The following is a 26,377-nucleotide window of genomic DNA, read 5'->3' on the forward strand; positions in this document are numbered from 1 at the left end:
CACTGTGCACCCAGAACGAGAGAGCAGGAGCCTGGCACCTGCTGGAGGCTGCCAGGGAAGGTGGTCACCAGCATGGACTGCAGAGAGAAGGTGGCCAGCAGCTGGAGGAACCTCATCTCCTCAGAGGAAGGAACCAGACACCATGAACCAGGACACCACTGGAATCAGAGGATGAGCAAGGAGGGAGCTACTGCAGCTGCCAGGGTGCCCCCACCCTGCACCAACTCCTGGCACCAAGCAGCTGGGGGGCTGACTGTACAACATCCTTCACCAGGTGGAACCAGGCCTTTCCCTAAGGCCCCCCAGCCCTGCAGGGATCAGTGCTCCCCCCAAGGCAGGAAAATAGCACCTTGAGTCATTTGGCTTTCTGGTAACAGGCTGCCTGCTGTGGCAGGTTTCAGGCTACCACTGTCACAGACGTGGTACAGGACTGCTGCACAGCCAGGGAGGGAGGTCAGCAGCTTGGGGGGCTGTTAGTTAACAAAGCACCAGAAGCAGAGCTCCCAACACACTTTTGGTGCTGCTGTCATTCAAGTGGAGCTGGAAGAAGGCAACAGTGGCCGATATGGAGAAGGAGAAGCCCCCCAAGAGTCTGCCTGGAGGGGCTGGGAGAGAAACCTGGGTCTGATGTGCCCCAAATTTAGAGACTTCTTTGAGAAGTTCCATGGAAGCACTGGAGGTTTTCACCCAGAGCTAAGCAGCTGCTGTGCCTCCCCGTGGTGAGTGAAGCTTTTCAGCCTGCCAAGGAAGAACAAGGTACCCAGGAGGTACACCAAGGTACGGCAGGAGCAGCAGGACTTCCAGCCAGCTGGGCTCTGGAGTCTCCTCACCCTGGCTTCTCTCCTGCCCCAGCTCCTCCTGTGCTCTGCTCCCTGCCTCTCTTTTTTTGCTACTGTTTGCATATATTAGTGAAAAAGGCAGCTGGGCCAAAGGAGCAAAGGGAAGGTACCTGCAGAGGAGGAGGAGAGGCAGGGAGTGCCCCACGTCCCTCAGAGCAGAGGCTGCTCCTGGCAGCACCCCCAGGCAGCGAGCCCGGGGGCTGGAAGACAGGAGGAGGGTAAGGCCCCAGCAGGCCCAAGGAGCCCCAGGATCTTCCCTTCTCTGGTGGTGACTCTTTTGGAAGGGAAGGATCCAAGAGCTGAGCTCCTAAGGCTGGAGCCTGACTTGCTTCTTGATCTATTTGGCTCCATAAAAAAGCCCAACAGAAGCTCTCCTGAAGTGGCTTTGCCCAAGGCCTGCTGCATGGAGGGAAGCCCTCCAAGGCTCACATCCCTCTGCTTCCACAGCCTTGCCTTGGAATTCCACTGCTGCTGGGATTTTAGCACACAGGCAAGGTGGCAAGAGAAGAAACCAAAAACCACCACCACCAAAATAAAACCCCAAACCCACCCAACCAACCCTGCTTTGGCCACACAGATGTCCCTGGGGGTGGGAAGGGAGGGTCTGAGGCCCGAGGCTGCCCCCAGCCTCCCCAGGGCGCAGTGCTCACCCCTCAGGCTGGCCTGGGGCTGCTCGTGGAGGGGGAAGTGGGGGAAGGCAAAGTCAGTTGTGTTGCTGGAAGCAACGCTGCGAAGACAGTGTCTGAGTGGGACAGAGAAGGACTTGTTCAGAACACACAAGAGCTGCTTTGCACACAGGGACTACCACAAGGCTACTGCAGGTCTTTTTCCAACGTACTCCTTCCTCCCCCTCCCTCCCCCTACAAACGACAGAGCCAAACAAAACCAAAACAAACCAACCCCCAACCAGCCACCCAAGCCAAGCCCAGCCCAGCCCAGCCCAGCCCAGCCCAGCCCAGCCCAGCCCCTAGGAAATCCAGGTGAAATCCTTCTCGTGCTCCCCAGCGTTGTCCTGCTCCTGCGGGGAGTCGACGTCCTTGTCGTCGTCTAGGATCACATCATCCTGTGACATTCCCACGTCCTCCTTCCACTTGATGTCCTCCTCCTCTCCCATCTCCTCGTCTCCTTCCACCTTGATGTCCTCAGGGTCTTCCATGTACTGCCCCTCCCCCGGGTAGCACTCCTCCGGGGAGCCTCCCGCGCCGTTGTGGTCCAGGTGCGGGGCGATGCCCCTGCCGGAGCAGTCGGCGCAGACGCCGTGGCGCCGCGAGCCGTGCTTGATGCCCACGCTGGCTGCCGACATGAACACGCGGTTGCACACCTTGCAGACGTACTTCTTGTCTTTGCTGTGGACCTGCAACAGGAGAGCCAGCACAAAACCCCAAGGTGAATGCCAGCGGAGATGGAAGGAGAGCCTCAGGTAAGGAGGAGCTCCCCTGTGCTCCTGCAAGGGTGAGAGCAACGCTGCCCCTGCCCCAGCAGGGGACGGCCTGCCCTCCCAACTGCATCCTCCATCACCCTCTGCTCATCCAGAACCCTCAGCTGAGCTGAAGGCATTTGAGAAGAGGACAACTTGACCCATCCTACCCCTCAGCCCTCCCGACCACAGGACACTCCCTCAGGCTTTGCACTGCACCAGCACAACCACTTCAAAGCCTGAGAGCTCCTCTGCTGAGCTCCACGTTCTCCTTGCTCTGAGTGAGTCCCCGTGCCCTATTCTTCAGCAGCACCACACAAAGCCACTCAAATGATTTGAGTTTTTACACTCTGAGCTCTTTCTCAAGCAGCTGGCCAGGGCTGGGCAGAGCCATCTGACAGGATCTGTAGGTGTCACTCACTTGGAGCTGTCAGAATGATTTTCAGGCATGGGAAGCTGAGCAGGTTGCAGAAGGTGGTGATGAGGGCACAGCAAGGGTGAAAAGAGCCAGGCAAAAAAAGCCAAACCCAAACATTGCTAGCCAAATTTTTGCCCAAAACTATGAAAAAATCACTTTTTAATCTGAGTGAAACCAAACCTTCTGTCTTTGGTTACTGGATGAGGAACTGAAAGAAACAAAGCTTTTGGGGTGTTAAACCAACTTCCTTTCCCTGGGTGTTATTTTTATAGCAGCTATTTTTATCTGATGCTCACCAGCCTTCATCCTTGCAGATTTACCCAAGAATGGATAACTAAGCCCCAAAACATCCTGGCATCAGCTGAGAAGAGATGCAAAGTGCCCAGACCCAGGAGCTCATCTCACCACAGGCACCCAGCCAGCCTGCACCACCACCTTTCTCAAGGAAGACTGCAAATGAAGGCTGCACCCAAAGCAGTGTGGCCAGAGAGGGAATCCTGCCCCTCTGCTCTGCTCTGGGGAGACCTCACCTGCAGGGCTGTGCCCAGCTCTGAAGCCCTCAGCACAGGAAGGACATGGAGCTGATGGAGAGGGTGCAGAGGAGGCCACAAAGATACTCAGGGGGCTGCAGAACCTCTGCCACAAGGCCAGGCTGAGGGAGCTGGGGGTGCTCAGCCTGAGGAAGAGAAGGCTCCAGGCAGACCTCAGAGCAGCCTGGCAGCAGCTGAAGGGCTCCAAGCAGGCTGCAGAGGGACTGCTCCCAAAGGCCTGCAGGGACAGCAGCAGGGGCAGGGGTTTGAAATGAGAGCAGAGCAGATTGAGATTGGAGGTGAGGAACAAGTTGTGCCCCAGGAGGCTGCTGGAACACTGCAGCAGGTTGCCCAGGGAGGGAGCTGAGGCCCCATGGCTGGAGCTGTGCAAGGTGAGGCTGGAGAAGGCTGTGAGCAAGCTGCTGCAGGGGAGGATGTCCCTGCTGAGGGCAGGGGTTGGGCTGGGTGACCTTTGGAGGTCCCTTCCACCCCAACCCATTCTGGGATTCTATGAAGATGCTGCTGCTGGCTGCTGCTGTTTGCACACAGCAGCTTCCCTTTTCTTTCCAGAAGGAACTTCAGAGAATCACTGAGCTGGACTTCTTCTGGGGCTTTACACAACAGCCCCAGTCACAAGTCCTTGTCCCTTGTCTTTTCTCTTCAGTGCATCCATGCCAGGCTAACCCAGAGCCATTTCTGGCTCCCTGGACGTGCAGATTGGTGCTGTCAGGACTGCACTTCTCTCAGCAGCTGGTACTAAGAATTTGTGATCCAGCAGCTGCTCTCCAAACCAGCTTCACTCCTGCCATAAAAGGAGTCACACAGAGATGCAGCCAGACAGATATCTTCTCCTGGATGTGTTCACAAAGAGCTGATTTCATCTCCCTGGGTGATGTGAGACTCCACAGAGTCAAATCACTCACCTGGAATGATTCCAGCAGGGAGGGGAATAAAAAAGTAATTGGTAGATCACCTCAGTTTCCACCCTGAAGGATATGGAGTCATGGACTGCTTTGAGGTGAGAGAGACTTTAAAGGTCATCCAGTGCAACCCCCTGCACTCAGCAGGGACATCCCCAACCACAGCAGGTTGCTCAGAGCCACAAACAACCTGAGCTGCAGTGGTGCCAGGCATGGGGCAGCTCCCAGCTCTGAGGGCAGCCTGGGCCAGGCTCTCCCCACCCTCAGTGGCAAACATTTCTCTCTTCTCTCCAGCCTGAATCTCCCTCTTTGAGCTCAAACCATCTCCCCTTGCCCTGTCCCAACAGGCCCTGCACAGAAGTCTGTCCCCAGCTTTCTGATGGACTCCTTTGAGAAGTGCAAGGCCACCTGAAGCCCAACTCTCTCAGCCTGGCTCACAGCAGAGGGCTCCCAGCCCTGCCAGCGCTGCTGTGGCCTCCTCTGGCCCTCTCCACCAGGTCCCTGTCTGTGCTGCACTGCAGAGGGGTCAGCAGAGCACAGCAGGGGGCAGAATCCCCTCCCTTGACCCGCAGAAGCCCTCAGAGGAGCTACAGGATGGGGAACAAAATCCAGAGGCACTGCTGAGGGAGGTCCTGCTGCCTCGCAGCCGGAGGCCTGGGGTCCCCCCAGGGTGCTGCCCCCAGCTCACCAGGGTGTGCCGCTTCATGTGCTCCCGGCGCGTGAACTTCTTCCCGCAGATCTCGCAGGGGTAGGGCCTCTCCCCGGTGTGGGACCTCATGTGCCTCTTCAGGATGCACTGGTGCATGGCTGAGAAGCTGCAGTATGGGCACTTGAACTTCTTCCTGATGACTGTGAACTCGTTGACTGCAAGAGAGCAAGAAAGCACAGGGGTCAGGCTCGGGAGGCCTCCGGGCAGTCAGGCTCCCTGCTCACTGCTGCGTGGGGGCAGGGTGGAGGCTCACCCTCAGCCCCCTGCCCCAGCCACCACTGGGGCAACTCTTGCACTGCTTCGTGGCACTTCCATTATTAAAGCCAAGAACTTTACCACAGCATCACCTTCATCACAGCAGCTTTGGAAGGAGCCAGCACACAAACGTTCAGCAAGTCTGCAGCACACTGCCTGAACCACAGCAGGGGTTGGGGTGGAAGGGACCTTCAAGATCATCCAGTTCCAACCCCCAGCTCCCACCAGCCCAGGCTGCTCAAGGCCTCATCCAGCCTGGCCTTGAACAGCAGGCAGGAGGCAGCCACAGCCTCCCTGAGCAGCCTGTGCCAGAGTCTCCTCCTACTGAGGAACTTCCTCCTCAGCTCCAGTCCAACCCTGCTCTGCCTCAGCTTCAAACCTTTCCCCCTTGGCCTGGCTCAGACACCCTCATGAAAAGTCCCTCTGCAGCCTTCCTGCAGGATCCCTTCAGGTACCAGCAGGCAGCTCTAAGGTCCCCCTGGAGCCTTCTCCTCTCCAGGCTGAACAACCCCTTGCTCAACAGCAGATACAGAGCTGGGGAGACTCTGGCACAGGTTGCCCAGGGAGGCTGTGGCTGCCCCCTCCCTGGAGGTGTTCCAGGCCAGGCTGGATGAGGCCCTGAGCAGCCTGTGCTGGTGGGAGGTGTCCCTGCCCATGGCCCATGGATGATCTTCCAAGTCCCTCTCAAGCCAAACCAAAGTTCAGTGGCCATGGTAGGTGGGTTATGGTTGGTCTCAGTCTGGGAGGTCTTTCCCAGCCTCAGTGGTTCTATCAGCTCTCTACTGCACCACATTCTGATTTATTACCCTCAATGCCAAGCTCTAAAATTCCAACACCTAGGCACTTGTGGAAGGACAGACCACAAGCACCACACCCCCAGAGTGCCACCATGCCCTGCAGCTTCCTTCATGGGGTGATGCCAGCGCCTCAGCACACACCCCGGGAGGGCGGCAGCGCAGGGGCAGAGAGCAGCCAGGCTGACCCCGAAGAGCCAGGACCCTTCCAGCCACCCCAGGCAGCACCATCCAGCTCCCAGCCACATTTCCAACGTGGCATGGAAGCAGAAATAGCATAAAAGGCTGCAGAATGCTGGATTAGAGCATGACCCCTGCCAGCCAACTGCAGATAGCCTTTGATGGGACTCTTCTTCCCTTCAATCCTCTGCTGCTCAGCTAGACAAAGGGAGGAATCCTCTGAAGTCCTTCTGACACTGTTGATTCTTTCCTTCTTGTCATCTCCTTAGAAGCACAGAGAGAGCAGGCCCAGGGGACACAGAGCAGCACTGACAGCCTAAGGGTCTAATTTGCCAGCACAATGCTGGTATTTCCTCCTCCAAACACAGTCAAAGTGCAATATGTAAACCACAGCAGGTGAAAGCAGAGGCTTGGCTGCTCCCGGAGGACATCCCCAGCTCTGTGTTTGGAAGCTTAGCCACAGGGGTGGGGATGAGTTGAAGGCTCCACCTTCTAATAATGCCCCTGCTTTCCATTAGGGTGCTCGTTTCCAGCCACCTTTCTGCTGGCCCTTCTTATTTCTCAAAGCAAAACCTTGTTGACATAACAAGGCAGGGGAAAAGAAAAGGCAGTTGTGGTTAATCACCTTAAGGCTGTTATCAGGCATGGAAATGGCTGCTGGTAAATGGAAAGGGTGGATGGAGGAGAGCTGTGGGAGTGAGGGAAACACCAGAGCTGCTGAACAGCTCCTCAGATGCAGAGTAGTTGGCGATTACTGAGCTCTCCTCTCCCACAGACACCCAGCAGAGCTGAAGGGACAGGAATGTGGTAGGAATGGCCCAGGGAATGCCCCCAGAGTTACACCCCACAGCGAAAGGCAGCTGCTAAAGAAGGGCTTTGTAAAGCCACCGGTGCTGGGGGGGCTTCCTGCCTCCCCTGCTGCCTCCTCTTGGCACTGCAGCCAGCCACCAGGAGCAGAACTGCACTGGCTGCTCAGGAGAAGCACCGACCACACAGCTCTGGTTAGAATCACCCTTGAAGAAGGCAACACAGCTCCACGGAGTGCAGCAGGCTGGAAGGGACCCCCGAAGGGCATCCTGTCCAACAGCCCTGCAGGCAGCAGGGACACCTCCAGCTAGAGCAGGCTGCCCAGGGACACAGCAAGGCTGAGCCTGAATGGCTCCAGGGCCGAGGCCTCAACCACATCCTCCCTGGGCAACCTGTTTCTGAGTTCCACCAGCCTCAGTGTGCAGAACTTCCTCCTGATGTCCATCCTAACTCTGCCCTGCTCCAGCTTCAAACCAGTGCCTCTTGCTCTATCACCAGAGCCCCTTCTGAACAGTCCCTCCCCAGCCTGCCTGTAAGTCCCCATCAGACAGTGAAATGCAGCTCTAAGGTCTCTCTGGAGCCTTCTCCTCCCCAGGGTGAACAGCCCCAACGCCACCCTTTGTAATCAGACCAAACACCCCAACACAAGCTCACTTCAGAGAAGCATTCCATGAAGGGCTTTTTGTGTTCCAACAGACTAAAAGCTCAGTTTGAGATCTTCAAAGCTGCCCTGCCAGGATTTTTGCCCCAGCATTTGGTTTTGAGTGCTTGGAATCAAACATCCAGGTATCAGAAACAACTGGAAATGAAGAAGTTCTTCACAGTGAGGGTGGGGAGACACTGGCACAGGTTGCCCAGGGAGGCTGTGGCTGTGTGGCTGTCCCCTCCCTGGAGGTGTTCAGGGCCAGGCTGGATGAGGCCTTGAGCAACCTGGGCTGGTGGGAAGTGTCCCTGCCCATGGCAGGGGCTTGGAACTGGCTGAGCTTTAAGGTCCCTTCCAACCCAAACCACTCCATGAATATTCACAACACACTGTTTCAAGACCTTCCTTTTGCCTGCATCCAGCTCAAACTCACTGCAGAAGAACACATCCAGCTCAAGCTCACTGCAGAAGAACACATCCAGCTCAAACTCACTGCAGAAGAACACATCCAGCTCAAGCTCACTGCAGAAGAACACATCCAGCTCAAACTCACTGCAGAAGAACACATCCAGCTCAAACTCACTGCAGAAGAACACATCCAGCTCAAGCTCACTGCAGAAGAACACATCCAGCTTCCACCACTCAGCTTCCACCACTCCACACCAGCCACAGAACACTTTGGGCAGCTGTAGTTTCAGTGAAAACCATTTCCCTGGTTTTTTGCACCAGCCAGCCAGATATTTAGCTCTTGGGGCTCCAAAGGTGAGCACCTGGAGAACAGCAGCAGGGTCAGGAAGTGCTGCAGAGCTGCTGTTTCACAGCACCACTCAGTACCTGCCCCCCCCCCAGTCCATAGTGTGATGAGCACCACAACAGCCCTGCTGTGGGTTTAATCTTCTGTCTCAGAGACACCTTTGTAAGAGTCTGTGGAGAGCAGCACTAAGGTACCAAGAAATAAACTTTAAACAAGATCATCAAGATCCCCAGCAGAAGAGGACAAGCTCCTGGACACAGCTACAGGTAGAAAAGCAATGAGGAATGGAGATGGGAGCCACAGCAAAAGGAAGATCCCTGTGCTTCAGTCTGGAGAGGATACCAAGCTGAGTGGTGTGGTGAAGTGTGAAGGAGGGGATGGGAGCCATCCAGAGGGACCTGGGCAGGCTGCAGAGGTGGCTGAGAAGCTCATGAAGTTCAATAAGGCAAAGTGTTAAGGTCCTGCACCTAGGTCAGGGCAATCCTAGATATCAGTCCAGGCTGGGGGATGATTTGGAGCAGGCCTGCAGGAAAGGACTTGGGGGTGCTGCTAGATGAGAGGCTGGACAGGAGCTAACAGTGTGAGCTTGCAGCTCAGAAGGCCAAGGGCAGCCTGGGCTGCACCCAAAGCAGTGTGGCCAGAGATGGAGAGAGGGGATCCTGCCCCTCTGCTCTGCTCAGAACTCATCTGCAGGGCTGTGCCCAGCTCTGGAGCCCTCAGCACAGGAAAGACCTGGACCTGAAGGAGAGGGTCCAGAAGAGGGACACAAAGATACTCAGGGGGCTGCAGGACCTCTGCTACAAGGCCAGGCTGAGGGAGCTGGGGTTCAGCCTGGACAGGAGAAGGCTCCAGGCAGACCTCAGAGCAGCCTGGCAGCAGCTGAAGGGCTCCAAGCAGGCTGCAGAGGGACTGCTCCCAAAGGCCTGCAGGGACAGCACCAGGGGCAGGGGTTTGAAATGAGAGCAGAGCAGATTGAGATTGGAGGTGAGGAACAAGTTGTGCCCCAGGAGGCTGCTGGAACACTGCAGCAGGTTGCCCAGGGAGGGAGCTGAGGCCCCATGGCTGGAGCTGTGCAAGGTGAGGCTGGAGAAGGCTGTGAGCAAGCTGCTGCAGGGCAGGATGTCCCTGCTGAGGGCAGGGGGTTGCACTGGGTGACCTTTGGAGATCCCTTCCAACCCAACCCATTCTGGGATTCTCTGACACAGGCTCCCACATCCCTGAGTTGAGAGAAAACAGCACTGGTGATGTCCTGCCTGAGAGAGCTGCTTGGAATGAACTCTGCAAACTGCCAGGTAGTTAATAACCACTGAAATAAGAGAGTCACTGAAACAATCACTCATTTGGTTAGTGCAAAGAACTGACCCAGAGAACTCTTGCCCTGCTCATCCTCATGATATTTAAGGGTGTAAAGTACAAGGAGCAGTTTCCCTGTCAAGCTCACACTTCCCATCAGCTTCCCAGCCCCTTTCCTAGCACACAAATCCTGCTTTGAAAATGCCTTCTCCACAACCCTGCAAGCCTCTGCTCTCTTCTATTTATTTATATGTTGAAGGTTCTAACAGCTTTAAAGTCCTCCTCCTCATCCTGAAGGGAAACACTGGAAATTCCCAGTGCTGAAGTCAGGAAGCACTCTGATGTGCAGGCCAAACAAAATACCACTTAAACCTCCAGGAGAGCGAATGGGCAGGCCTGCCACTATGGAACAGCAGCTCCCTGCTGAATTCAGCTCTCCAATAGGAGAATGATCAAACATCAACCATCCTCAACTGCTAGCAGGTGAACAAAGCCTTCTGAAGTTTGCTGAGATCATTGCTGCTGGCCTCCTGGCATTCAGATCCAGCCAGACCCTGCCACAGTGCTCCCTGACTACCAGGCAGGACTCAGCTGGGTCACAGCTTTCTCTTCTGGCTCAGCTCCTGTGGGGAGAAGCTGAGGGAGCTGGGGTTGCTCAGCCTGGAGGAGAGGAGGCTCAGGGGAGACCTTCTTGCTCTCTCCAACTCCCTGAAGGGAGGTTGTAGCCAGATGGGGGTTGGTCTCTTCTCCCAGGCAACCAGCACCAGAACAAGAGGACACAGTCTCAAGCTGTGCCAGGGGAGGTTTAGGCTGAGGTGAAGAAGAAATTCTTCCCAGAGATTGGCCATTGGAAAGTGCTGCCCAGGGAGGTGGTGGAGTCCCCATCCCTGGAGGTGTTTAGGAAGAGCCTGGATGAGGCCCTTGGTGCCATGGCTGAGTTGATCAGATGGTGCTGGGTGAGAGGTTGGACTTTATGATCTCAAAGGTCTTTTCCAACCTGGTTAATTCCATTCCATTCTAAAAAATTGAAGTAAACAATTGAGCTCCATCAGGCTTGCACCATGAAATAAGCTGAGCTCTCCCCTTCCTCCCTTGCTGGTTATCTAAGGGCAAAACAGATGTTGAGGCAATGAGACTGACATCTGCAACAAGGGAAGCTGACAGACCATAAACTACAAACCCCCCCCAGAGAGCTGGGCTCCACCATGCCAAAGATGCCAACAGGAACAGGAGTGAGCAAAACAAACCTGGCTGTGTGAAACAATGAAGTTTCAACCAAAACCAAGTGGAGGATGGTGCAGGGCACCAGGGATCTGCTCTCACCTCTGACCACACACTGCTCCAAGGAGTCAGCACAGCAAAGCCAAGCAGGGCAGCTCTGGCCTCCCAGCCCTGAAGCTCCAACTGGCAGCAGGAAGAGGCAGAGCAGCACTGCCCAACAAATCCCTGCTCCCTCCCTGCCAGAGTGAGGGCAGCAGGAGCTGGATGATCTCTCCCATCCAGCCTTCCACAGGAAAGAGCTCCACTGGAGAGCTGCAAGCTGCCCAAAGCCACTGCGAGCGCAGCCAACTGCTTCTCGGCTTTGTCTCCCCGAGATGCCACAAGGGGACAAGAAAGAGCACTGCTGAGGAGCTCCAAGGCTGCTTTGCAGGAGCTGCTTTCATCTCAGCTCTCTCCTGCACCTGAAGGAAACCAAACCCCCCCCCAACTCCCGCTGCTGCTGAGCTGTGCTGTGGGAAGCACCACCCTGAACGATGCTCTTTGCATTGCACAGTTACCAGAACCTATTTTATCCACATCAGTAGAGAGCAAGAGGCACAACTCTGTCACCTTCAAAAAGGAGTACATCAGTTCATATCATGAAACACAATTACAGCAAGACTCTGACACCCCACCCCCCCCCCCCAGAAACAGCCCTGCTGGGGTGTTTAGGTGCACCCTGAGTTGGATCTGTGTAAAGCCTCCACTCCTCAGCTTCCAGGACACTCCCTCTGGCCAGCTTCAATGCAGTGACACAAAGCAAAGTCAGAAACAGTCAGAGGATCCCTGAGAACCACAGCCAGGCTCACAGGACACTTTAAAAAGTCCTAAAATCACTCACACCCGACAGAAATGTCAGGAAGAAGGCTTGCAGCAACTTTCAAGCCCCCCCTGTTGCACACAGCAGCTACTAGCACTGCTTTCCTCTTCAAGTAACAGAAACCTCAAGACTGGAGAGAGACCTTACACAGTGAGCAAGCCACAGAAGCCCAGAGTGGAAGGGGTTAGAAAGCAACTTCTGGAGCTCACCCAGCCCAAGCCTCTGCTCCAGCAGGGCTCCCACAGCAGCCTGCCCAGGAGCACAATGGCCAGGGGGGGTTGGAAGCTCTGCACAGAAGGAGACTCCACAACCTCTCTGGGCAGCCTGCTCCAGGGCTCTGCACCTCTCAGCTCCTACTCTCAAACCAAAGAAATCCTGAAATGTCTGAATTGTCTCATGGACAGAGCCCTGGATCACAGCTTGGAAGACTGACTGCTCCTCTCCATTCCACGGCTACCACACTCACCAAGCTGAGCTCTGTTACTTCCCAGGGAGCAGGAGGGGAAGGTCACCATTTCTTTTATAAAGCACTTTGAGATCTACTGATAAAAGGAGTTGAGGGCTGTGCAAGCACACAGAGGGACCACACCACCTGGGTGCCCACTGGATGCACTGACAGAAGTCACCTTTGGCCACCACCTGCCCCGTGGCTGCAGTCACACAGCATCCTGAGCCACCCTGCGCAGCTGTGGGTGACTCTGCTGTCTGGCACAGCTGTTGGCAGCACGAGGAGGATTTGCTTTTCCTAGTTTCAAAGACACAGCTCACACACACCCAGCAGCCACACGTCCTCAGGAGCCTCATTTGGTCCTACACTGTCCAAAAGCTCCAACCCTCCCAGGCAGCAACACACTCTGAGGGGGTTAGCGAGGGTCTTCCGTGCACCCAAGCCCGCGCCACAGAAGAGACAGACAGAGGTGTGGAGCGCACGGCCAGGAGGTGCCAGGGTAAGTCTGTCTTGTCTGGAAACAGCTTGGCCCAGCTAGGACACTGCATCTTCTTACAGTTGAAGTGGATGGTCTTCTCGTGCCGCTCCATGTTGGACTTGAGGGTGAAGCTGGCAGGGCACTTGGAGCACTGGAAGCGCGAGAGCTGCCGGGGCGGCAGCGCCTCGGCCGGGCCGGGCCGGGGGCACTCGGCCAAGTCAAAGGGGAGCAGCATGGAGAAGGCGTGCTCGTGGATGTGCTCCTTCAGCTCTTCAGCACGCTGGAACACCCTCCTGCAGAAGCCACAGGTCAGCCTCTTGGCCAGGGCCGAGTCCAGGGACAGGCTGTCGGCGTCGGCGTCTTCCGAGCGGCAGAAGCTGGCATCTGGAGCGGAAGGACAGCCAGGTAGCCATCAGCGCCCTCCGGCAGGCCCCGGCGGGGTTCAGCGCAGGGGGCTGCCCTCTGCTTACCTGAATCAGAGTTATCAAACTGCCAGAGTGCTAGAATCCCATCACAGGTGGCCTGCAAAGGAGAAGCACACCCGAGTTAAGGCAGGCACTGAGACAAGAGCACATCCCTGCAGTTAGAGCTCAGACCCCCACCCCCTGAGCCCTCCCTCAAGGGTGCCTCACCTGCCCTGCCGACCCTGCCTGCTGTGTAAAGCTTCCCCTGGCAAACAGCCAAGCCAAATGGGCCATGTTTTCAGGACAGTAACCAAGGAATGGCCTCAAGTTGCCCCAGGGAAGGTTTAGGTTGGAGATTAGGAACAATTTGTTTGGTGCAAGAGTGGGCAGGGACTGGACCAGGCTGCCAGGGAGGTGATGAAGTCTCTGTCCCTGGAGGTGTTCAAGAAACCTGTGGCCATGGCACTTGGGGGCAGGGCTTAGCGGGTGTGATGGTGTTGGGTTGATGGTTGGACTCTACCCTTAGAGGTCTTTTCCAAGCCTAATGACTCTATGTCTGTTTAGGTCCTGGGTAAGCACTCAGGTTCCAGCCCCACTGAGCCTCTGTAGCTCCCAGTTAGGGCACAGGGAATGCTGGAAAGAAAATCTCCAGCAGCTACAACAGAAGTGGAGAACTTTCCCTTAGCCCTCCAGAGCTGCCTGGGGGATTTTTGGTGGTTTGGGGTTTGTTTCTTTTTTTCCCCCTTCCCACACAGAGAAGTCCATAAGGGACCAACAGCTCCTGCATAGCTGCCTTTATGCAATGCTCCCTGGCCCTGCTGAGCCAAGTTCTAAATAAAAGCTGATTTCCTCCCCCCCTTTTTTTCCCTTCATGACCCATGTGCAATATGCCAGCATGCAGCAGATGGCAACTCTCTATGAGGCAGGGGCATGATGCAGCCTGGACAGGTCTGCTGGAGACCAAGCAAGTGGCTACCAGCTGTTCTGACCACTTTGCTCCAGGGGAAAGCAAAGGCAAAGCTGTGCTGTCACCCATTTGCTCAGCACAACTAAAATGCCACTCCAAGAATCTGAAGAGATGCCACAGAAAGGGAGGGATTTCAGGTCAAATGCCTGACTGCCTCACACAGCAAGCTTCTGTCTGAACTTAGACAGAGAGGGGAAACACCACAAGTGGGCAATGGATAGTTGGGGTTTTTGCTAGCTTTGTGTTGTGATATTCCTAGAGTCCCAGGCTGGTTTGGCTGGGAAAGGACCTTTCAAGGTCATCCAGTCCAACCCCCTGCAGTCACCAGGGACATCCCCAACCAGAGCAGGTTGCTCACAGCCCCAACCAACCTGAGCTGCAGTGGTGCCAGGCATGGGCCAGGCTCTCCCCACCCTGTGTGTCAAACATTTCTCCCTTCTCTCCAGTCTGAGCTCCCTCTTGGAGTTCAAACCATCACTCCTTGGCCTGTCCCAAGAGGCCCTGCACAAAACTCTGTCCCCAGCTTCCTGCTCAGCCTCTTGAGCACTGCAAGGCCACCAGGAGGTCTCCCTGGAGCCTTCTCTTCTCCAGGCTGCACAACCCCAACTCTCTCAGCCTGGCTCACAGCAGAGGGCTCCCAGCCCTGCCAGCATTGCTGTGGCCTCCTCTGGTCCTTCTTGTGCTGAGGGCTGCAGAGCTGCCATGGGATGCAATGGTTTGCAGACCAAGGATTTACAATCTAAAGGACACAGAGACTTCATGATTTGTTTTTTGAGTGCAAGTTCTGCTGGGGGAAGGCAGAAGAGGCTAAATGAGGCCAACACCAGCCCTGACCTCACCGTACTTGTGGTTTGAAAATAACCTGTATTCAACAAAGCTAAGAGATCAGAGTGAGAGGGGCTGCAGTCTCTCAAAGAGGGGAGAATGGGATTAAGCAACTCCCCTGGCATTGCAATGTCTCTCCAGTCCCCCCCTGGCTCTTACCTGGGTTGTGGAGGGCACCTCTCCTTTGATCATGGTTTCTGGTGACATATCACCAGAAGAGGAGACCTCAGGGGGGCTCTGAGTGAGAGGGTGTGATGAAGGCAGCGGGGGAGATGGTGCTTCCACTTTGCCATCACATTCACCCCTTGAAGGATTCGAGTTGGTGCCAGGCCCTGGGGAACACAGGAAACGAATCTCACCCACGTGAACCAGCAGCAGCCTCGCGCAGGATCTTCGGCCACGGGGAGGGCTGCAGCAGGACACTGATGCCAGGTGCTTTTTGTCTGGCTGGCTTTGGGGTTTATGGATCGATTGGCTCATTTTACAAGCAGCCTCCCCACCCAAGAGGCCTCCTCTGAGCGTGGGGGATGCAGAGGAGCTCTGTGGCGTGGCACAGGCGCTAGAGAGTCTGTGGGAGAAAGCAGCACAAACGTCCACAGCAGTCACGGTCCTGAAGGACACCTCCTGGAGCAGCACCACGGCACACACAGACATTCCAGATGGTGAAGGAATGCACACACACCCCCCAGGTGGATTCCACCACTCACTGGCCTCAGACTGCACGGCAGAGCTGCGCAGCTCAGGCTGTGGCCGTGGTGTTTCCTCAGTACTCTCAGTCCTCGATCTCAAAGTGCTTTACAAAAGAAGGGCAAGAGTGCTCCTCTCACTCTGGGCTTTGCAGGCATGGAAGTTCAAACAGTTGCAGAAAAAATAATGAGATAAACAAAATGACAGTTGACAGGCATTACACTGACAGATGTGCCACAGCTGCAAAGGAAAGCGTTCTGTCTTTGGCCAAGGCACCCTCTTGTCCGTGCTGGAGCAACAGCCAGCTGGTGACTGCTGCACAGAGTGCCCTGAGAACCAGCTGACACATCTAAAGAGAAGGGAAAGCTGTGTGGTGGAGGTCAGAGTGCACCACAGTAAACTTCACCAGCCACACTGACTGCACACTGGGAGGACACATCCAGCAGGTCGCTCCTTTGGAGAAGCAAGCAGGCAGAATCCAAAGTAAGTATGGTGTAAAAGTCAACAAAAATCATACTCCAAGCACTCCAGCCTCCAAAACCTTCTTTATTTCTACTCCAGAAGAGTTTGATTGCAACCTTTACAGATGTAAACCCCACACCCTGTACCACAGCTGCACAGAACGAGTCCAATTTCCAGCTGCTGGGATCTGGGTCCCAACACAGCCTCTGGTGAAACCAGCACCAAGGTTTCTCACCATCAGCAACCCCAAACCTTGTATCAGCTCCCAGAGGAAGCTCTGCTCCTGTGCCACGAGCTGGAGGTTTGAGTTGCTTCCCTCTGCTTCGCCTGCAGCGAGGAAGCTTTCACACTTTGGTTAACTCTGTTTCAGTGTGGAGTTTTCCTCATCCCTTGCTGCTGGAATTTAAAGGCAGGACAACAGAATGCCAGACCTCTGTCACCTCAGTGGAGAAATAAAGCACATCCATCCCTCAGTACTTCCTGTCAGAATCTGTTACCAGCAACCCAGCTCTCCAGGGCCAGAGCAGGACTGCTGCCTACACATGGTTTAATGGCCATGGTGGTGGTGGGTCAGTGGTTGAACTCGATGATCTTAGAGGCTTTTGCCAACCCAAACTCTGGTTCTCCTCTCCCCCCACCCTGAACATTCCAAATGGATCCAAACTGCTCTGCTTACAGTGAAGCTACAAGTTTGACCATGGGCAACTTCAGAGGCATCTCCAGGTTGCCCTTCCTTAACCAAGCAGTGGTTTAGGTTATGGTAAAGAGAAGCCAGTGGGGTCTGGCTTGGTTCATTCTTTAGCAGCATCTCTACAGAGCTCCACAAGTTCTTAGTGGCAAGCTTGGCAGAGCAGGGTCAGTGCTCAGACCTGATGATCTCAAGGGTCCAACCTGACCAATTCTAGGATTCTCAGATACCATCCACCACTTAAAGGCTGCTGAATGAGCAATGGAACAGAGCAAGGAGAAACAGGAAAGTCAGTCACCCACAAAGATGCCCAGCAATAGGCACAACAACCACCACAGGTATTGGTTTGGTTTCAACAACTGCAGGCAGCACGAGGAAAGAACACCCACAGCAGCCACCTGTACAGACAGCACCAAGTGTGAGTTGCCCCATTCTGACTAGCACCATAAAGCTGTTCTGTTCCCTTCCTAAATTTCTGTTGAAGTGAGAAAGATTTTAACTTCCAAACCAGACCCCAGGAGCACTTTTCCTTCAGCAGCTTTGTGCACAGAAACAGCACTTCTACAAACACAGGACTCTGACAGCTGGACAGGGGGAAAGAGACAGGCAAAAGTTATTAGACCTCATTTCAAATCCCATCCATTCTCTCCCAAAGCCTCATTCACCACACACAGATTTTCCACCCCAAACTGAGTCCCTTTAGCTCCCTCTTGGCAAAGCTGACCACGTGTAAAATGCATTCCCTGAAGCAGTGCAAGTGTAAACCATTGGCTCCAACTGACTAAAAATAACATTATTAGCTGCTCTGCCCCAAAGAAAAGGGCTCTGTGTACCATGCAATCACTTGGACAAGGAGCTTCATAGGCATGGATTCTATAAACAGTGTCTGTTGCAACAGGGTAAACAGGAAAAGCCAAACTTAGAGAGAGAGAGAAGCATGCAGTGTGCTCTGCTGGCCATGGGGCAGAGCTGCCCTTTATGGGAGTCAGGCACCCCCAAAGCTGAGAGTTTTCTGACTCACAAAGCTGTAAATGAACCAATTAATTCCACAGGTTCACAGCCTGGGTTGGGTTGGAAGGGACCTCCAAGATCATCCAGTTCCAAGCCCTTGCTGTGGGCAGAGACACCTCCCAGCAGCCCAGGATGCTCAAGGCCTCATCCTTAGAATCACAGAACTGTCAGGGCTGGAAAGGACCTCAAGGAGCACCCAGTCCCAACCCCCTGCCATGGGCAGGGACACCTCACATTACAGCAGGCTGCTCACAGCCACCTCCAGCCTGGCTGCAAACACCTCCAGGCAGGAGGCTTCCACCACCTCCCTGGGCAGCCTGTGCCAGGCTCTCACCACCCTCATGGGCAACAACTTCTTCCTCACAGCCAGTCTGAATCTCCCCACTTCTAGTTTTGTTCCATTCCATTTCCATTTTTGTTCCAGCCTGGCTTTGAACACCTCTGGGCAGGAGGCTTCCACAACCCCCTGAGCAACCTGTTCCAGTGCCCTCTCTTAGAGGGCAACCAAAGCAAAGTGCCCTGAGCCCCTTCTGCAGGAAGCTGGAGAGATGTGGCCCCGTAGCAGCTTCAGCCAGGTGATGATGGTGAGTGGGGGATCAGCAGCTCCCCTGCCCTGGGAATACTCCTTGGGGCACACTGTGACTTTCTGATGGGGAGTAAAATCCTCTGGATTCCACTTGGCAAAACCAGGCACAAAACATTTGAGCAAAGCCTCTGAGAGCTCTGCAGACGTGGTGTAAGCAGACTGAACAAGGGGACCAAAGGTCAGCAGCACAAGTGGAGCTGAGACACACACTGTCAACCCTGGAGCTCAGCAGAGCAGCACTGCTGGAGCTGCAGGCAGCACAGGATGATCCACTGCTACAGACTGGGAGAACATGGGAAGAGGAGGAAAACTGAGCCTCTGGTTCACAAAGACATCTGCAAGCACACACTCTGCAGGATCAATAACCAATGGCTCCCAAGGGGACCTTGCTGCTACCCAGCAATAACTGACATTTTGCTACCCAGGTTTCTGGCCAGTCCATGAGCAAGGTCAATGTGATCACACACCAGCACCGCCTGCAAGTGCCAGAGCCCCCCAGCTGCAGGCTGGCTGGCAGCTGGAGCACCTCCCTAGCAGGATACCTGATGATTTTTGTTTTCCCTTCTGATCTGAGATTGGTTTGAACAGGTTAGGTTCAGAAATGCCATGCTGCTGTCTGACTGCCTCAGAGCGCTGCAACAGCCCCTGCACATCCCAGGCTTCGTTAGTTCACACAATCAAGGCTGGAAAAGACCTTTGAGATCACCAAGTCCAACCTTGCACCTAACACTATCTAATCAACTAAACCATGGCACCAAGTGCCTCATCCAGATCTTCCCCTGCTCAAATTTGGATCTGCTGCCCAGGCAGAGAACCACTCATGGCAGAGCAGAGCAGCTCTCCTGCTGGACAAACTCTCTTCTTACTGCTCCTTGTAGCTCCTGCACTTGTGCCTGGAGAACAAAGGGTTCCATCTCACACTCAGATTGTCTCCATGCTCACACAGGGGAGACCACAGGGCTCATTGTGGCAGGGACTGTTCCTGCTTAGCTGTGGGAGAGTTCAACTCTGCCAGCTAAACCCATTGGCTCCTCTTCAGCCCAGCAGTGTCCTGGCTTCACACAGCCTGCTCTCAGAAGCCTGCTCTCCCACACACACAGATGGGTGGGAAAACAGCCCCCAAAACCCCCTCCAAGCTGAGATGGTAATGCTATACAATTACCTTAGCAGAAGGGGTGTGGGGTTTCTGTTTGTTGAACTGAATGCTGGCCTAGCAAAATCCTGTTTGGCTTTGTCAGGTAATTATCTAACACCCAAGAGGAGTGGAACGTCCTGGAAGTAGCCACAAGAAGCACCCAGCAATCACTGAAAGTCAATACTTCCTATTTGGGGATTATTTTAACCTCCATTCTTTCTCAACATCACAGGTTTCACAGTCTGCCCCTTTTCCACCCCACCACCTCATTTGCCCCCTTTTTGCCCTCAAACCCACAGCACCTGGGCTCTCTTGGGGTCTCCTCCCAAGTGGCCACTTGTTCCTCCCCACCCCCTGCCCTATTTAATCCCCACGGGGAGAGGCTGCAGCCCTAAGCTGAGCCCCTCGGGGCTGGAGGATCCTCCTCTCACCTCAGGTTAGTGCCCACAGTGCACACTGGGTGCTGGTGGTGGTGACAACAAAGGCTGGGGGGCCTGGTGGCCCCCCGGCTGTTAGGACCAAACCTGATGACTCCCCCAATGCCATCCAGGGGTGCTGGCTGGGGCTGAGCTCCTCTGGGGGCTGTCTTGGCTGGCTGAGGCTGTGGTGGGTTGCAATTTCCCCTCAACATGAACTTTGCCAGAGCAGCTCAGCATGAAGCAAAGGGAAGCTGTTCAGAACTATCTTTACTTCTCCTTTTTACACCCAGCAGTGACTGATTTGTATCTTTCTACCTTTCTGCTCAAAGCCTCTAACAGGATTTTAAAGGCATAGCCTAAAAGCACTACAGAGGAGCTTGCCCCTGGCTCTGGGCTGGGTGCAAAAACAGTGGTGGTGGAGCAGGAGCTCTTTAGGCAGGGTGGAAGATGGTTGTCAAGAGGGAACAGGAGCTGCCTGGGGAAGATGGAGGGGGGAGGAGACAGGGGACTTAAGCTAGATGACCTTTCCAGGCCTTTTCCACCTCTGGTGATTCTGTGACCTCCTAGACACATGGCAGATGGACAACAACCCAAATGCTGTGAACAGGCCCTTCCAGAGAAGGGAGTGAACAACCAAGACCCAGCAATCTCCAGAGGTCCCTTCCAGCCCCCATCGTTCTGTGATGCCTTACTGCCTGGGCAGCCACCTGGCTGCTGCCTACAGGATAAATCCAGAATTGACCAGGTTGGAAAAGACCTCAGAGGTCATCAAGTCCAACCTATCACCCAACACCATCTAACCAACTAAACCATGGCACCAAGCACCCCATCCAGTCTCTTCCTAAACACCTCCAGGGATGGGGACTCCACCACCTCCCTGGGCAGCACATTCCCATGGCCAATCTCTCTTGCTGGGAAGAACTTTCTCCTCACCTCCAGCCTAAACCTCCCCTGGTGCAGCTTGAGACTGTGTCCTCTTGTTCTGTCCCAGGTTGCCTGGGAGAAGAGAGCAACCCCCACCTGGCTGCAACCTCCCTTCAGTGAATTAGGAGCAAGAACATGGGATAAAATGAGAACCTTGGGGTATCTCCTAATGATTGCTACAACAATTCAAGCCATGAGGAATAAAAAAACCCCAGCCCTGTAATGTCTGCAGGAACCTGGGCAGGAATACCCCCTGCAGAAGAGGCTCATCAGCTTAGACATGGATAATACACTCTTAGTTTTCTTTTCTGTCTATCTCCATTAAGTTTTTTTTCTTCCTCCAGGAAAGAAAAATAAATGAGAACACAGCTCCTTGAATCAGTAACTTACTGCAGTGCTGCAGGAGAGACAAGCCAGGGACAGCAGCTCAGATTAAAACCACATTTCATGGTTTTAAACTCAAGTGAGATTGATCACTTAAACTTGCTGAAATTAATGTCTTTCCTTTCCAGGCCAGACAGCTGAAGACTGCTGCTCTGGGCTTCCAAAAGGGATTCTCTCTCCCTCCCTGCTGCCTCCTGCCTGCTCCCCTACCTGTGTGGTGGTGGTGGTGTTTTGGTTGGTTTTCCCTCATATGACCCAGGACTTCAAATGGCTCAGCATCCTCAAACTGTGTCTGAGGAGAGCCCTGAAGAACACCCACAAAGCCAGCACTGAGCTGGAGCCTGCTTCCAGAGCACCAGGATCTGCTCACTGAGTTCCTAGGCTGCAGATCCTCACGAAGCTTGAGGGCCCATTGCATCCAGGAACCTCCACTTCAAAGCAACTGAACCACAGATCAGAACATCCTTTTCCAGTGATTAGGAAGAAATCAATACCTGTGAGTCTGAGTGAGATGGAAGAAAAATGCCTCCCCTCACTGCCTGCTTCTGTGAGAAATCCTCTCCCCAAGACACAGCCTCATCTGCTGGGGTGAGAGCTCCAGACCAGGTGAGCAGGTCTCTCTTTCCCTTATGCAATTCACTTTGCTTCCATAAAGTCAAAGATCCTCAGCCTGCATGAGAGAAGGCTCCAGGGAGACCTTCAGGTGGCATTCCAGTGCTTACCAGGTCCCATCAGAAAGCTGGGGCCAGACTTTTGAGCAGGGCCTGCTGAGACAGGCAAAGGGTGATGGTTTGAACCAGAAGAGTGCAGCACCAGTGACTTCCCCCTCAACCAGCCAAGCCACAGAGCAGGGCACAAGGTTTATTTTGCCTCTCTGAACTTAGACATTTTAAAAGCAATTCTACAGCTCAGACATGAGAGAGAGATCCTGAGGCTGACACTAGGTTGTGCAGTTCTTCCCTTCACCATATGGGTGACTGTCACCAGTTACCTTTTCCCACTGAGCCAAGGAAAACCAGAAGAAGAGAAATGAAGTTTTCATTGTATTTAATCAGCAGGGTTGTTTATCCCAGCACAGAGGAAGCTCACACACAGCACTCAGAGGCAGCCCTTGCTCTGCTTTATGTCTCAAGTTCTATCCCCATCTCCCCAGAGCATGAGCAAGAATCAGTATTTGTCTGCATTCCTTGGTACACAAGAGAAGCTTTTTCTGACTGCAGTGAAGAGAACACAAAAGCAGGAGGGAAACCAAGCTGCCCCCCCATGAGGGCACACCCCAGCTCTCTGCAGCAGCTGACCAGCAGGAAGAACAACTCTCACTTCCAGGTGCAAATCTAACAAAACAATCCAGAGCTGCTCCTTGCTGAGGGGTTTAGAAGTGACCAGCTAGGAGACCAGGCAAGCCACAGGAGCAACAGGCAAGACTAACATCAGTCAGCTTCAGATCCAAGCCCTTTGGAGCCACCTTGCTTAACATAAGGCCCCCGACCCTCTCGTTGCTCAGCACAAGGCTCCCAACCACCACTTCTCATTTGGGCTGTAGCATTTTGCAATCAAGTAGAAGAGGAGGCTGAGGATGAAGGCTGCATATACACACACCAAATACTTCTTTTCATGGCTTCAGCAATGAACATGAAAGCTGGCTCAGTACCAGCCCCAGGTTTCCAAGTGCTATGGGACAGGGGATTAAGCAGGACTTAAAGCTGGCTCTAACCACAAAGGAGGCAGCGACCTGCACCTTCCTCTCCCTTGGCAGTCAGCCACACAACCCCCAGAAAGAGCTGAGAAGACAAACTTACGAGAGAGAGAGTGGGTGCCTTTGGGGAGGTACTCAAAGAGCAGGGAACTGTCCTCTCCCAGCATGTCAGCCTTCAGGGACAGCAAACTGTTCTTACTCATGAGAGCTGCGCGCAGGTTGGCGACGGTGGCGGCCTGGAGCGCGTCCTCCTTCTCGGGAGTGAGGGGCTGGGAGATGTAGCTGCCCTCTCCCCCCAGCAGGGCTTCCTCCACCTGGCTGTAAGGGTCTGGCCGCTCCACTCTGCTGTCAGAGCTGCTGGGCTCCGTGGCTGTCACGTCAGCACCTGCAGGAGGGAAGATGCTGTCAGACACAGAGAGCCCTGAGGCACAGTGACCAAGCAGCAGGAACTGACCACCACCAAGCTTGGCCTCACTGCCACTCCTCATGTGTTGTGACCAGCAGGACAAGGGAGGTGACTCTACTCCTCTGCTCTGCTGAGACCCCACCTGCAGCACTACATCCAGGCCTGTGCCCCCAGCACAGGAGGACATGGAACTACTGGAGTGGGTCCAGAGGAAACCATGAAGATGATCAGAGGCTGCAGAACCTCCCCTGTGGGGACAGGCTGGGAGAGTTAGGGCTGTTGAGCAGGGAGAAGAGAAGGTTCTGGGGAGACCTTAGAGCAGCCTTCCAGTAGCTGAAAGGGGACACAAGAAAGCTGGGGAGGGATTTTTCACATGGGCTTGGAGTGATAGGATGAGGGGCAATGGACTGAAGCTAGAGGAGGGCAGATTGAGACTGGAGATGAGGAAGAAATTCTTCCCAGTGAGGGCAGTGAGACACTGGCAGAGGTTGCCCAGGGAGCCTGTGGCTGTCCCCTCCCTGGAGGGGCTCAAGATGAGGTTGGATGAAGCCTTGAGCAGCCTGGGCTGGTGGGAGGTGTCCCTGCCCATGGCAGGGGGTTGGAACTGGATGAGCTTTGAGGTCCCTTCCAACCCAAACCATTCTATGATGGTTTCTCATCTACCCTTTCCCACAGGCAAACCTGGCTGTTCAGACAGAGCACCACAGAAACCCTCCCCACAGCTGAGGGGTTGTGTTCTTCCAGCCTGTGCCCTGCTGTGCCACTGGGCTGGACCTTCAGTGCCCTGCACGGTAAAGGCAGGGCAGAGGGGGAGAGATGGGTGCAAGCTCCCCACAACCAGTAAATCATTGATGGATTGATTTGAAGCTGAGATTTCAGGACCCTGCTAGTACTGAAATTGCACTCAAATGCTTTAAGTTCTGGTGGGGTTTTTTCCATCATTTTATTCCCCTGGTCCAACTTCTCAGTCCTTCATTTCATCCCCATGATGAAGGTTTTGAAACCTCCAGTGTTAAACAGGGTACAGCAGCAGGCTGCTGATTGGAGTGAATCCCTTTGGGGTCACTTATCTGCAAACCACACAGCAATCAGCAGCTCCCAGCACCCAGCTCAGGGCAAGGTTTTCTACAGGGATGACAGTGAACAACAAAGCCCAAAGACACAGATTAGCCACTTGCCAACAGGTACCTACAGAGAAGCTGTCTAGAACCTTAATGGATTATTAACAAACACATCAATTAGTGAATGCAAACAAAGGCAAAGCTGTGAGGAGCTGAGCTCCTCCCTGAGAATGGGTTATGGTTTTGGAGAGGTCTAGTTGAAGGATTCTCTTGCTTGAGCTTAATCAGGGGGCTGGAGCACCTCTGCTACGAGGCCAGGCTGAGGGAGCTGGGGTTGCTCAGCCTGGAGAAGAGAAGGCTCCAGGGAGACCTCAGAACAGCCTTCAGGAGCTGCAGAGGGCTACCAGAAGGCTGCAGAGGGACTGTTTCCAGCCTGTTTGTCTAGATGCTAATGAAGTTTGTTTTAAAACCAAACATTTGAGCATAAAGGGAAATTCCCAGGGTTTAAAACCCAGCAGCTGCTACAGAAGGTGGTGAGGAAGGTAAATTGCAGCCCATTAAAGTGGGAAATGCTGCAGACAGCTTCATCAAATCCATGCCTCAGCACCGCTCTTGCCCTGCCCCTCGCTGCCCACCCGGCGCAGCTCAGACGGTAGCTGGGGCCAGAAGGCTGTGTGACAGCAAAATGGTGCTGCCAGCTGACTGGGCAGGCAGCAGATCACCTTGTGCTCTCTCCAGGCCCATTGCAGAGCCACTTCCAGATGCTGATTGACAGTTGCCAGAGCCTGCTGCTGCCTGCTGCACATAAACACTAATTGCTAAAGCACAGGCAGATTAATTGTAACCACAACAAGGCATTAAACTCCCCTCAACAGCCAAGAGCAGAGACAGCACCGAGAGAGGCTTCAGAGCTTCCAGTATTTATAGCTGATGTAACCTAATCAAACACACATTGCAGCAAAATAAATATCCCACTTAGTCACATCAGGACTGAAATACTCTGGCTACACCAAAACCCCAAACCCCATCAGGTTCCTCCTCACGGTGCCTCCAAAGCCACTTCTCCCTTTTCCCTTCAGTGCAGCTTCTGGGGGAGATTTAGCCAAAGCTTTCTCTGACTCCAAGCCCCTGCTGCTCCCCTGCCCAGGCAGCTCCTCCAAGCCCCTGCTGCTCCCCTGCCCAGGCAGCTCCTCCAAGCCCCTGCTGCTCCCCTGCCCAGGCAGCTCCTCCAAGCCCCTGCTGCTCCCCTGCCCAGGCAGCTCCTCCAAGCCCCTGCTGCTCCCCTGCCCAGGCAGCTCAGCTGCTCACTACAGCGTTTGGAGAGCCCACAGCCCAAGCTGCAGGAGAGGAGGTGCTGGTGTGCAGTGACTGCAGGCAGAGGGATCAGGTGGAGCTCCAGCCAGCCCCTGCCCTGCCCCTGCCCTGCGCAGGCTCCGGGCACCGCTGGTAGGAAATGCCAGCAGGGGCAGAGAGCTCAGCAGGGGATTAATGCTGCTGGCAAAACCTGAGCTCTTTAGTCTCTTTAGCAGATCATTATTTTGCAGTTACTCTGTGACACCAGCCTGCCTTCCCCAACACAGAGGCTTTAGCAAAGTGCCTTGGGTGGGTATTGTGCTGTTTTACACAGAACCATTTGGGTTGGAAGAGGCCACTGAGGTCAGCCAGTCCAACCACCCACCCACCACCACCATGACCATTAAACCATGTCCCAGAGTGCCATGGCCACACATTGCTTGAATAGCTCCAGTGTTTGAGACCCAGCAAACTTCTCCCTGTGTCCTGAGCATGATGCTTCTGGTCTGTGAGAGAAGGCTCTGGGCAGACCTCAGAGCAGCCTCCCAGCAGCCTCCCAGGTCCTGAAGGGCTCCAAGCAGGCTGCAGAGGGACTGCTCCCAAAGGCCTGCAGGGACAGCACCAGGGGCAGGGGTTTGAAATGAGAGCAGAGCAGATTGAGATTGGAGGGGAGGAACAAGTTGTGCCCCAGGAGGCTGCTGGAACACTGCAGCAGGTTGCCCAGGGAGGCAGCTGAGGCCCCATGGCTGGAGCTGTGCAAGGTGAGGCTGGAGAAGGCTGTGAGCAAGCTGCTGCAGGGGAGGATGTCCCTGCTGAGGGCAGGGGGTTGGGCTGGGTGAGCTTGAAAGGTCTCCTCCAACCCAA

General features: G+C 54.6%; 1 protein-coding gene across 2 annotated transcripts in view; it reads right to left on the minus strand.

Annotated features, from left to right (window-relative positions):
* Positions 1–1,806: 1,806 nt before the first annotated feature.
* Positions 1,807–26,377, minus strand: part of ZBTB46 (zinc finger and BTB domain containing 46) — a 54,763-nt gene continuing 30,192 nt past the window's right edge. For both annotated transcript variants that reach the window (XM_054173630.1, XM_009901766.2), the window contains 3 exons: positions 22,857–23,138; positions 4,813–4,988; positions 1,807–2,193 (listed from right to left, as the gene is read on the minus strand). In XM_054173630.1, the coding sequence (XP_054029605.1) occupies positions 1,807–2,193; positions 4,813–4,988; positions 22,857–23,138 (845 nt within the window). The remainder of the gene's footprint in view (positions 2,194–4,812; positions 4,989–22,856; positions 23,139–26,377) is intronic.

The sequence above is a fragment of the Dryobates pubescens genome, chromosome 26, assembly GCF_014839835.1.
Source record: "Dryobates pubescens isolate bDryPub1 chromosome 26, bDryPub1.pri, whole genome shotgun sequence".
NCBI lineage: Eukaryota > Metazoa > Chordata > Aves > Piciformes > Picidae > Dryobates > Dryobates pubescens.